General features: G+C 40.0%; 1 protein-coding gene across 1 annotated transcript in view; it reads right to left on the bottom strand.

Moving 5' to 3' along the window:
* Positions 1-9,138: 9,138 nt before the first annotated feature.
* Positions 9,139-13,415, bottom strand: part of MAMDC2 (MAM domain containing 2) — a 184,925-nt gene continuing 180,648 nt past the window's right edge. The window contains exons 13-14 of the mRNA XM_007938422.2: positions 9,340-9,424; positions 9,139-9,203 (exon numbers count right to left, since the gene is read on the bottom strand). Coding sequence (XP_007936613.1) covers positions 9,139-9,203; positions 9,340-9,424 — 150 coding nt within the window. The remainder of the gene's footprint in view (positions 9,204-9,339; positions 9,425-13,415) is intronic.

The following is a 13,415-nucleotide window of genomic DNA, read 5'->3' as shown; positions in this document are numbered from 1 at the left end:
AAGTTTGATTTTGTTTAATTTTCATTCCTTTTAGATCAGCTTTATTTACACTGTGGTTATATTTGAAGTCCTCTCTTGGTCTTTAGTATTCTGTAATTTTATAAGGATGTATCTAGGTGTTTGCTGTTGTTGTTGTTATGTGCCATGGAATCGGACCCGACTCATAGCAAACCCTCCTTGGGCTTCCAAGGCAGTATCACCATGGAAGTAGATTGCCCCATCTTCCTTCCAAAGAGTGGCTGGTGGGTTTGAACCTCCAGCCTTCTGATTAACATTCAAGTGTCTTAGGCACTATGCTACCAGAGTGTAGATTTAGTATTATGTACATTGCACAGAATTTCTTGGATTTCCTGATATTGAGCATTTTTATTTATAACCAATTTTGAAACAGTCTCTATTTTTCCTTTGGATATTGTCTCACTCCCATTCTCTCTCTGGAACTCTTAATACATTGGCCCCTCACATCCTCTTCTTCACATATCTTAACCTCTTCTTCATATTCCCATTTCTTTATCTTTCTGTGTTGTATTCTGATTTATTATGTTATATTCCAGTTCACTAGTTCTCGTCTATTAAATGTCTAACTGGCTGTTTGCCTTTTCCACCCAAATTTCCAATTTTAATAACTGTATTTTTCATGTACAGAAATTGTATTTGTTGGTTTTTGAAAATCTGCCTGCTGCCTGGGATCTTAAAAGCTTGCAAGCCGGCCATCTAGATGCAACGATGGGTCTCTCCTCTTCCAGAGCAAAGAAGAATGAAGAAAACCAAAGATTAATGGAAATAATTAGTCCAAGCAACTGGTACACCATGTGATCCGCAGCCTATATGACTATGAGACTGAAGAACTAGATGGTGCCTGGCTACCACTGTCAACCACTCGGAGGGGGATCTATGTAGGAGATCTTGGATAGAGTGTGAGAACAATGTGGAACAAAACTCAGTATCATTTGAAAGAAAAAGGGGGGGACCACGTTTGCTGATCTAATAGAGCCTGGTGGAACCATTGAGACTATGGCCCCTAGCTGCCCTTCAGGTCTGGAATTGAACCCACACCTGTGGCTTCCAGCCAAACAAAAGACAGGCATATGAAGTGAATATTTACACTAGGTAGATAACACTCCTCGGAGAGAACAATCATGGGAAAATAGAAGGGCTGTGTATGTACAGGGACATAGCTCAGGGAGCAGGAGTGCATGGAGGGAAGGACACAAGGGAGAGGTAACTATGGGGAGGAAGTGGGAGAGGAGGTGTTGCATTGTGGTAAATTGTTGTCAATGTCATGAGACAAAGTGTATGTGAACTGCTGTATGGAAAGTGAATTTGCTCTGTAAACTTTCACCCAAATCACAATAATAAAATCTGCCTGCTGATTTTTGTTATGTTTTCTGTGCTTCCTTTTATACCTTTAATCATTTTAAAAATACTTATTTTAAAGTATCTATAAAAAAAAATCCCAGTCTATGAAGTCTTGGCTAGTTAGTTCTGCTGATTTTTGCTCCTAATGGATTGTTTCACTAAATGTTTTATAATTTTGGGTTGTGAGTCCTTCCTCAGTACAGTGTTAGATGTGGGAATCCTGAGCCTGGGTTGAGTATATGGATGTCTAAAGAAACTTTCTTTGTACCTAAAGATGTCACTGGCGAGGGATATATTTTCATGTTAAATGTTTAGCTTCTGGTTTTCCAGAACACACAGACAGAAACACAAAACCAAATCACTGCCATTGAGTTGTTTCTGACTCATAGCGACCCCCACCCCCTGGGTTTCCAAAGCTGTAAATCTTTACAGAAATAGATCACCCCATCTTTCTTCCATGGAGTAGCTGGTAGGTTTGAACCACAGACCTTCTGATTGGCAGCCAAATGCCTTATCCGCTATGCCACAAGAGCTCCTTACCCAGAACACATGGGGAGGGTGATTTTATGCTTCAACCTCGTACAGTATAGTTAGGAATTCTCTAAGAATTCCTACCAAGATTCCACAGGCCAGATGAAAAAAGCTCAGCATCCTTGTCTCCCTGTGCTAGAAAGTTTTTTTTTTTTCCTTCCTGGTCTATCCTTTTATGGACACAATGGCTGCAATGATGAACTCAGGTATAGCGAGGATTGTGAGGATGCTGCACGACCCGGCAGTGTTCCTTCCGTTGTGCATAGGGTTGCTATGGGTTGGTGGTGACTTGATGGCAACTAACAACAACAACAACATCCTTTCATGGAAGATGTAGCTCTTTAGGATTCTAAGCCTTATTGTGGGGTCTCAGTTCTATCCTCCTCACCTTTGGCAGGCTCCTTTCTGATTTTTTTTTTTTTTTTAACCTAACAGCTAATCTCCCAGGTAACGAGGACTGAAATCTCTCCTCCACAGCTGTTCACACATCTCAGCTTTTCAATTCTTTCTTTCTTTCTCTTTTGGAGAAGGAAGGAGGTAGTGGCTGCTCAGTGTCCTTCTTTTCTTTCATTTACAATGAGGTTTGTTATATTTCACCAAGCATTTTAAAATGTTTTGTCGTGGGGGCGTGGAGCTCAGGTGATCTACACTGCCATACTCTGCAGCTGACCTTCATGTTCACAAGTGTATATTTCTTGTCATATTTTTAAATATAGTTTTTTGAATAAACAGTTTGTTTATGTTTTTTATTTTTAAAGTGATATAAATGGGTATATATTGTGAAATCTTACTCCCACTGCTGTCAACATCTGCCCCATGTCTTCCCTCACCCCTTCTTGTCATATTTTTTGGCACTCTTTATGAGACTTTTTGTCTGGGTTTGAATTTGCTGCATATTTCACAATATGCAAATATGAACTGTGCAGCTTGGTGGTTTATGAAATCTTAGAGGTTGGCAAGAGTAATGTCCTGAGAAATATGTGAAGAGAACCAATGAAATTTTGACAGGCCAAAGAGAACTTTAATACACCTTTTGATTTTTTGGCACCCCATGCATGTTTACACTAAACCAAATGCTTTAGTTGGACATCTGTTTATTTAATCCAGAACTATTTGTTCAGTATGCTAGACAGTTGTTAGTTGCTGTCTAGTCAGCTCCAACCCATGGTGACTGTGATAGTTAAGGTTGTGTGTCAACTTGGCTGGGCCTGGTTGAGTGGCGGGACAGCTGGTGGTGGTTATTCCCCATGATGAGACCGGCAGTCAACTCCATGGTGGAATCTGCTGTGAGCAGGTGAGTGGCTGCTTTAGGGATGTGGTCTCCTTCCCATATATAAGTATATAAGAAGCAGCTTTGGGAATGGTCTCTAGCTTATGGCACGCTTGAACCCTGCATATAGCCAAGTTGTTGTTCAGCAGCCTGCCATGCTCTGCTGACCTTGGGACTTTCAATGGACTCGAATCAATGCCCTGATGTATTGTTTGGTAACATTGGGACTGTGCCTTTTCACTTGTCAACCTTGGGTTTGTCAGCCTCAGCAGACAGCAGCTGTCTAAGTGAAGAGATGCCTCCAGTTTCAGTGGGTTGGGAGCCGGAGGCAGAACTGAAGCCCAAGGTGGAAGGGCTTTCACCCAGCCCCTAGAGCATGGCACTTTGAACTCAGACTTAAAGCCTCCAAATTGTAAGAATCAACTCCTGTTTGTTGAAGCCATCCCATTTGTGGTATACTCCTGTCAGAGCAGCACTGGGTAACTGAAACAGAATATGGTACTGAGGGTGGGGTGCTGCTCTGACAAATACCTAAAATGTGGAAACAGGAGTGGGGTGCATCCTTGACCCAAGATCCCTGTGCTGAGACACTGGCAGAGAGACCAGCAACCAGCATGAGACAGAGACAGCCTTACCAGCCCACAGAGGAGAAAGCTAGATGCCTTTGGGTAGGTAGCTTCCTGGTGGAGTGGGTTGCCTTTAGGCATTAATTGGTAGAAGAGACTGGCATGAAATGGAGTAGCAGGCTGGCCGGCCCATGGAGCAAGAAAGCTAAGTGCTTTTCGGAGAGGAAGATTTCTAGCAGAGTGGGTTGCCTTCGGCAATAATCAGCAGAAATGGAGAGAGCAAGGAAACAGGAAGCAGAGCTGCCTCAGCCTCAAGAGTAGGACCATGGCCTTTGGAGGTGGAACCACCACAGCTCCCTAGGTTTCAAAGAGCCAGGCCTTCACCAACTTGGTTCTGGAGTGTGGGAGTGCTCGCTCATGTGAGCCAGTGGGATGGAGCCATAGCTGCTGCCCAAGAGTGAGGGGGCGGGGCTGCCATGCCCAAGAGGGAGAGGAACGGGCCTGCCAGGCCAAGGGGGTGAGGTCACCACTCAGAGGAACAAGGAGACTGGAGCCACCCAGTGGAGGAGATCTGTATAGGTGCCAAGTTGACAAGGGGTGGAATTGTGGTGGTTAAGGTTGTGTGTCAACTTGGCTGGGCCTGTGGCTGTGCAGCTGGTGGTAGTTATTCCTCATGATGAGACTGGCAGTCTCCATGGTGGGATCTGCCATGAGCATCTGGGTAGCTGCTTTAGGGATGTAGTCCGCTTCCTGTATATAAGTACATAAGAAGCAGCTTTGGGAATGGTCTCTAGCTTATGGCATGCTTGAACCCTGCATATAACTGAGTTGTTGTTCAGCAGCCTGCCATGCTCTCCCAACCTTGGAACTTTCAATGGACTTGAGTCAATGGCCTGCCGTATTGTTTGGTAACATTGGGACTGTGCCTTTTCACTTGTCAACCTTGGGTTTGTCAGCGTCAGCAGCCAGCAGCTGCCTAAGTGAAGAAAAGCCCTCCCAGTGGGCTGGGAGCAGGAGGCAGAGCTGAAGCCCAAGCTGAGATGCTTTCACCTGGCCTCTAGAGCCTGGCACTTTGAACTCAGACTTAAAGCCTCCAAATTGTAAGAATAAACTCCTGTTTGTTAAAGCCATCCCATTTGTAGTATATTCCTGCTAGTGTGGCACTGGGTAACCAAAACAGTGACCTTATGCACAACAGAATGAAACCTTGCCTGGTTCTGTGCAACCCTCACAATTGTTGGTATACTTGAGCCCATTGCAGCTATTGTGTCAATTCATCTGATGAAGGGTTTTCCTTGTTTTCTATGACACTCTCTTTTATATAGCTAGACAGTTGTTCATGAGTTGGAATCAACTCAATAGCAGTGGGTTAGACAGTTGTGTGGTGCTGAGTTGATTTTGATTGACAGTGACTTGATATGACAGAGTAGAACTGCCCCATAGGGTTTCCTAGGCTGCAATTGTTATGGAGCATATCACCAGACCAGGTCTTTTCTCCTGCAGAGCTCCTGGTTCAAACTGCTGACCTTCCAGTTAGCAGCCAAGCTTCATGATTGCATCACCAGGCCTTCTTAGCTAGCCAGTAACCTATTGCCATCAAGTCAGTTCTGATTCATAGTGACCCTATACGACAGAGTAGATCCATCCCATAGGGTTTCCAAGGCTGTCTTTTTTAATGGAAGCCTCATCTTTCTCCTGCAGAGTGGCTGATGGTTTTGAACCATGGACTTTTCAGTTAGCAGCCAAGCACTTAACCACTGTGCCACCATTTCTTCTTAGCTAAAATTAGTGGTACAGAATTGAATAATTTCTCAAGGAAATGGACATATAAACAAGGAGTTAGCATTTATCATGATACATTTTACTAAGTGTATAGATACAGAAGAAGGGTAGCTCAGAAGAACCATTAACAATGACTGGAGTGGGAAGAGAAAAGGGAAAGGCATTGCCCAGATTCTGGTTAAGATGAATCTTGTGCTGCTAAAATGAAAAGGTTATATGGTTGCTTAATCCTTAAGATGGCACTATAAACTCATAATTCCTTTATAGAGAAATATATAAAAATAGCTGAGATTTATACAAAATATTAACTCAATCCTTATAATATAAACTAAGATGATTTTTGGGTGTCAGACACTGTTCTAAGTGCTCATATATATGTATTTTTACCATTTAATCTTTACAACCTTATGAGGAAGGTACAAGCATTTGCTCCATTTAACAGAGGAGGAAAAAAAGAGTGGAGGATGTCAGTGACTTGCCCTCAGTCACATAGCTTGTAAGTAGTAGGGCTGGGATTTGAACTGAGACATCCTGAATCCAGAAATGGTGCCCCTAATCACTACGCTGTATTCTCCTCTTTCTGGTAACCTACACGCTGAAAATGCAGCAGCATTAGAATAACCAGTCACAGAAACTCATTCTGGTTAAATCACATAAGAAAATATGTCCTCAGCACAGGAATGAAATCTCAAGAAGCCCAGGTCATAGTTCTCAGAGAGTGACAGAAGACATCAGGGAATCTGGAACAATACCTTCTTAAGTTTCAGTGGTTTCAACTTCAGTGCCGGCTCTCATGCCTTTCTGTAGACTGCAGATAGGAGGCTGCCCCACCCTCTCAGGCTATATGCCACTTCTTGGCCCTCCTGGTAAGGAGTTCTGGTGGTGCAGTGTGTAAAGCAATTGGCTGTAATCAGAAGGTGGGTGGTTCAAACTTATCAGCTGCTCTGCAGGAGGAAGATGGGGCAATCTACTTCCATAAAGATTTACAGCCTTGGAAACCCAATGGAGTTCACTACGAGTCAGAATTGACTCATTGGTTGGTCCTCTCGGTAGCACTTTGGGCATATGACCTCATTGTACTTTGCCAAACCAGATGCTGTTGAGTGGGCCCTGACTCGTGCAGCCTCATGTGTGTCAGAGTAGAATTGTGCTCCATAGGATTTTCAATGACTGGTTTTCTGGAACCAGATTGCCAGGTGTCTCTGGGTGGACTTGAACTTCCAGTCTTCCAGTTAGCAGCTGAGTGCTTCACTGTTTGCACCAAACACAGTCTCCAGTTGAATGTTTTGTTTTTCCTAGTTAATATGACATTCAGAGGGGTGTAATACTCTTTAGTGATTAACTTATGATTTTTTTCATACAGTTTAGTGAAAAAAACCTTCCAACTCCATGAGAACACAATTTTTTAGTTGCATAAAACAGTTAAGAGGCATGAGCTTTCAGGGGACAACAAGCTCAACTGGTATAACATACTACACAAAAACATTATTCTACATCCTACTTTGATGAGTAGTAACCAGGGTCTTGAAAGCTTGCAAACAGCTGTCTAGATGCAACAATGGGTCTCTCTTCCTCCAGAGCAAAGAAGAATGAAGAAAACTGAAGACACATGGAAACAATTAATCCAAGGGACTGGTAGACCATGTGATCCTCAGCCTGTATGACCATGATACCACAAGAACTAGATGGAGCCCAGCTACCACTGTCAACCACTTAGAAAGGGATCAGTATAAGAGATCCTGAATAGAGTAAGGAAAAATGTGGAACAAAATTCAACAACAACAACAACAATAATAATAATAAAAGACCAGGTTTACTGGTCTGATAGAGCCTGGTGAGACTTCTGAGACTATGGCCTGTAGTTACCCTTCAGTCTGGAACTGAACTCACTCCTGTGGCTTCCAGCCAAAAATAGACAGGTATATGTGGTGAACATTTACATCAAATACATATACTCCTTAGAGCATCAAGATCAGTCACAGGAGAACAGAAGGGCAGTATTTGCACAGGGAGATAGCTGGTAGGGAGTAGGGAGTGAATGGAGGGAAGGATACAGGGAAGAGTTAACTACAGGGGGGAAGTGGGAAGAGAGCTATTACATTGTGGGGAATTGCAGTCGGTGTCATGAAACAAAATGTGTATGAAATGCTGTATAGAAAATGAATTTGCTCTGTAAACTTTCACCCAAAACACAAAATTTTTTTAAAAAAGAGGCATGAGCTTTGGGGTTAGAGGGACCTGATTCTATGCTCCCCCACTTAACACTGTGGAAGCTGCAGCAATTTCTTCACTATCAGTGCCTTGGTTTCCTTATCTGTAAAAAGGGATAATACTAACTCCATCTTGGGAAATGTGAGGATTCAATTCATACGTAAGTATTTGTTGGGCATCTACTAGATACTAGACACTCTTCTGGGTGCTGGTAATACAAAAGTAAACAAAATAGACAAGAATCCTTGCCCTTATGGAATTTATGTTCTAGGAGATAACATTTGGGGAAAATTGAGAGTGTTTGTATGAAATAAAGCACTCTTTAAAAATGATTTGTTTATCATTGTATATAGTACTTATATGTCACTAATAAAAGGGCTCAAGAAGCATTTAATTAGGCATTCAAATTAGAATCTGCACTTACGTGGTAAAGATATTCTCGTAAAGAAAAATAACATAGAAATGAGTTGATTGCTAGGGAAGAGGATTTAAAATTTCCCTTTATTAGGTAATTACATAATGTCGTAAGAGCTGTTTTGGTTCACAAAAATGTACATTCAATTTTCTAAACATGTAAATAGAAAGTAGTAGTTTAGATACCTGTTTGAATTCATATTTCTCTAAACCTTACCAAAACATTTATTGAAAATATCATTTAACATTTTCCTAAAAGTCACTGGATGTGAATACATAAACACTTTCAAGCTTGCGCTACAAAAAGAATGCAATTTCTATCCATGTGTCCATAGTGACTCTCAAAAGTGGTTCAAATGGGAAAAAAGAAGGTAGCACTGCCCTGTAATGCAGCATTAATACTGACTTACTCTGGGATATTCAAGAAAGATCCTTTATTATCACAAATAGTAAAAATATTAAACATTAATATTCCCTTTCAATGAAAAACTGTAGAAAATAAGACTATTTTCTCAAACTGACTTGTTATACCATGAGAAACTGCATTCAATCTGCAGATATTTCCAACACCTCACATTATTGACTTTAAAATTACTTATGCCACTTGAAATTCAAAAGGAAACCCTCAAGAATTATTCTCCTCCCAATACATTCACTGAATGCAGACTTGAGTAAGTACCTGTCATTTTGATTGTGCCCTCTATTTGCGTACTTTAAACTGACTACGATATAGTACGGTTGTATTTTTAACTGGTACTCACATTAAGATGAATGATCTATGCAAAACCAGCAGCCTGTACTTCTAGTAACAGTTGTCATATGTAAATAAAATAAAAAGCCCTGAGTCAGTATTTTTTGCAAAAGTAATGAAGAAGAGTTCTCCAAATAATTTTTTTTAACTTATGAAATTGTTAAGACTGTCTAGTATTCATTTGTTTTGTTCTCATTCTGATCGAAGTGAGGTACAGCTTTTGTTTACTGAGTTCATCCAATTCAGATCATTTCTTAATACTCAATTTCATTTAAGTCCTCAGAATATCCTGATGATTGTTGAGTTGTATCTTCTATTTCTGTTAGGAAAGACAAAGAGATGATAATAGTTTTTTTCTTTTTTTATTATAGAAAAATACATAATTTGCATTCTTATAGTCAAGACTGCAAAATCCATTTTCAGTCAAGCTTATGTAATTAGGAATAATACATCACCTGTGCAGGGTCCTGCCTGAAATTTAATATCATCAATGGCAATATCACTTCTTATTGATACTCCACGAATGGCTTCAAAAATTATCTGAAAAATAATTAAGTTCAAATTAGAAATACAGGCATCCTGATAAACCAATGACAATTAGGGACAGATCGAACATTTGTGGGCTTCGAAGTTTAGATGATTCTTGGAGTTCCCTTTAAGGAAAGAATACAAAATTACAAATTCAAACTTAGGTACAGAAGTTAATATTAGATTAGAATTTAAAAATTTACAGTGTATTATCCGAGCTTTGGAGAGTCAAGTCTCTTTCTTCCAATATCTCTTTAGGCAGTTTCCCAGAAATGCTTACCTACAAATGCTGGCTGGACGTGATTTACCCTCCCATCTAGAACACTCTCCTCCCAGCATCTCCCAGCACTGAAAGTACCCATGAATGTGTTGTTGTTGTTGTGTGCTATCGAGTGGGACCCGACTCATAGCGACCCTTCCTTGGGTTACCGAGGCAGTATCACTATGGAAGTAGATTGCCCAGTCTTCCTTCCAAGAAGTGGCTGGTGGGTTTGAATCGCCAGCCTTCTGGTTAGCAGTCAAGTGCCTTAGGCACTATGCTACCAGAGTTCCATGAATGTGAGAGGCCCAGAAGCTTAAGGTTCCTTGAAAACAAAAACAAGCCAGTTGCAGTGGAATTGATTCTGACTCATGGTGACTCATGTGAGTCAGAGTAGAACTGTGCTCCATAGAATTTTCAATGGCTGGTTTTTTTTGAAGTATCTCCAGGACTTTCTTCTGAGTTGTCTCTGGATGGAACGGAACCTCCAACCTTTAGATTAGCAACAAGCACTTAACAATTTTCACCTCTCAGTAATTTCAAGTTTCCTTGAGCTTCTGATAAATCTTCCCGATACTGGTACTAGGTAAAGGAATTTAATATGATTGATGATACTCATATATGAATAGCAAAGCATAATAATTAAATTTATCAAACAGACTGGTTCACTCATCACGTTAAATATGGTAACATCAAAGACAAAGCCCAGGGAGAAGAGGGAATTGGTCTTGACTTTAGGTTCTGAGAGGAATATTAAGGTTCTTGGAAAAATAGATTGCTTGGCTAGTTCTACAGGCTCCCCAACAATGGTTAGTGAACCACTGAATACTTTAGGAGGTCTGTGGGTAATGAAAATTGTCCAGAAGGCCCATTTGCTCTACTTATTTTATGAGCAAATGACTCCCAATTGGACTAGTTGATGATTTAAATTAAATTAAGGAATACAAACTGGACAATTAACAAATGTATGAAACTATCATGAAATTAATGACTTGAAGAAACTTTAATGGCAGACATGTGGCAAAATAACTTTAATCAAAATTCTAAGGATAAAGCCTAAACAAGAATCCAAATAAATGGTAGGAAGAGTAGAAAATGTCCTAGATAGGAGGACAGATGAATAAAGCTAAGCATTTTGGTCTTCAGGACAACGAGAAAATCTTTTTTCTTTTTTTTTTTACCTCCAAGACTGCAATAGAAAGTGTAATAGACAAATTAGCTGATGGAATTCTATTCTGAATAGTCTGTGGTAGAGCCAAGCACTTGATGCCATACCACTGTCTCCTCTGAGTTCCTTTAGTACTTCAGTGAGAACAATTTTATGGTACTATGACTTCCCTCTTGTATTACTGATCCTTCGTAGGATCTCCTCTCTTACTACACGGACCGTATGATTCATCTGACTTATCTTTGTGTCCAAGGACCACCCAATGTATCATGTAGTAGGTGCTGAACAAAGACTTGTTTATTTAGAGAATAAATATAATAAATCCATTGATGTCTAGTTGATTCTGACTCATAGTGATCCTATTGGACAGGATATAACTGTCCCTTAGGGTTTGGAAGGCTGTAAATCTTTATGGACATAGACTGCCTCATCCTTCTCCCACAGAGTATCTGGTGGGATTGAACTGCCAAACTTTCAGTGTGAGGCTGACTGCTTAACCATTGTACCACCAGGACTTCTTAAACTCATAGTGACCCTATAGGACAGAGTAGAACTGCCCCAAGAGTTTCCAAGGATGTGCATCTTTATCAAAGCAGACTGCCACATCTTTCTCCCACAGAGTCAGTAATGCAGCCAAATACTTAACTACTGCACCACCAGGGCTCCTTATATACAATAAACATAGGACTACATAAAAGAATATATGTCCTTTGTTTCCAAACTACATTTTGAAGCAATCTGGAGTCCCCAAGTGAATTCACAGGGGTGCTGCAGAATATTTTAAATTTCAAGGAGAACAGCAGTTGGGACGGACTACACAATAAACAAGGTAAGCACAGGTTTACCTGCATTTATTTACTAATCTGTAGTGAACAATTTCACATGGGTTTCACCACATCTTTGATATGATCTTTGATGTAGTGAAAAACATGTAGAAGTGTTCACTACAGATTAGTAAGTAAGCAAAAGTAATCCCATGCTTACCTTTTTTATTTGGTAATCTTATACTGATAGCCATACTCAACATCTGGCAGATACTGTATGAACTACTAGCTTGACGTCATTCAGTTTCAACATTAGATTGCCCTACATTCCTTTTGATGACGTCATATCTTATAAGACTGGTTTCTTTGGTAGTTACTGTGATAAAAAAAGCACATGTGAAAATTTATGTGGAATATGAAATGAAGGTGTAGTGTCCAATATGATTCCAAGGTTGAGATGTTGTGTGGTGCCCAAAAGGTATATACATTCTGTTAATAAATTTATTATGGTTATTTAAATGAAATAAAAATATCTTTTTTTCTTTTAATTTAAGAGTATTGTTTTTTAAATGGCTACTAAGTTGTTAGGACATAAATACTAATGAAGTTATTTGAATATGACTTTTTAATGAATGGAACTGTTAGGTATCTCTTTTAGTATAGAAGCACTAGAAAAAAAAATTATTGAGATGAGAGCCCTATGAACCAAGAATGTTTGAAGAATTGGGTGTATTACGGCCTTAGCTGAGAACCCAGCACATAGTGATTCTTAATAAATATTAGTCATTATTATTAACAATATGAATAATGTGAACATTTCATGGAGATGATAACTTGTCTAATACTTTCTTTCAATGGCATCAAAATATAAGAAACCAAAGAGAACAACATCTGAAAGCAGAAGAGGAAAGAAGCAGGGAATCCAAAGGAAATAGAATGATTTTTGTGTTTTTGATCAATAGTGAGTCAGGTTCTGTGGCACTTTAATTCATCTCTAGAAAGGAGCATGATTAAATTTTTGCCATTTGATGCATTTCTGTTACATGGATAATCTGATGATTGGAATGTCCTCAGGAAGCCACTCACAGATTTTCCCCATATGATCAATCTCAAATGGCAAGTACAGTAGTACTACAATACTCTAAAAAGCCCTTACACCCCACTCCTCATCCACTCCACACACTCTGATGATGTCTACATTTAATTTTCTAGCTCCTTTCCCTTCCCAGAACTGTAGGCTCATATCCTACTCTGTATTTGACATACTTAATTGTATGTTAGTAGACATCAAGATTTTAGCATGCCCCAAAACAACCTGTTAATTTTCCTCCTATATGCACTGCCCTCACATCTCCATATCTGCTCTGCCTGAAGTTAACCCCATTCTAACAGATGCTGTGGCCAAAAATTTTGGAATTATCTTTAAATTTTTATTGTGATTTAGGTGAAAGTTTGCAGAGAAACAATTCATATATGTTTTGATTCAAAACATTGATTGCAATCCCCATAAAGTAATAGCATTCTTCAGATATGCTCCCTGTGTTTACCAGTTCCATTTGTTCTTCTTTCCTATCCCTTCCTGCCTCTGAACCTTATCCCTGGCAAATGCTGCCCTTTTGATCTCACATGATTGATCTAAGAAGTGCATACCTCCTTGGTGATATTGCTCACTTATAGACCTGTTTATTGTTTGGCTAAAAGTTGAGCCACAGGGGTGAGTTTGGTTCCAGGCTTGAAGGGTGACCATGGGGAGTTCCACCAGTCTCTAGCAGACCAGTAAGCCTGGTCTCTCTCTCTCTCTTTTTTTTTTTT

Source organism: Orycteropus afer, unplaced genomic scaffold (genome assembly GCF_000298275.1).
Source record: "Orycteropus afer afer isolate SDZICR_OR568_19922 unplaced genomic scaffold, OryAfe1.0 scaffold00005, whole genome shotgun sequence".
Taxonomy (NCBI): Eukaryota; Metazoa; Chordata; class Mammalia; order Tubulidentata; family Orycteropodidae; genus Orycteropus; species Orycteropus afer.
This window is presented reverse-complemented; position numbering and strand designations above follow the sequence as displayed.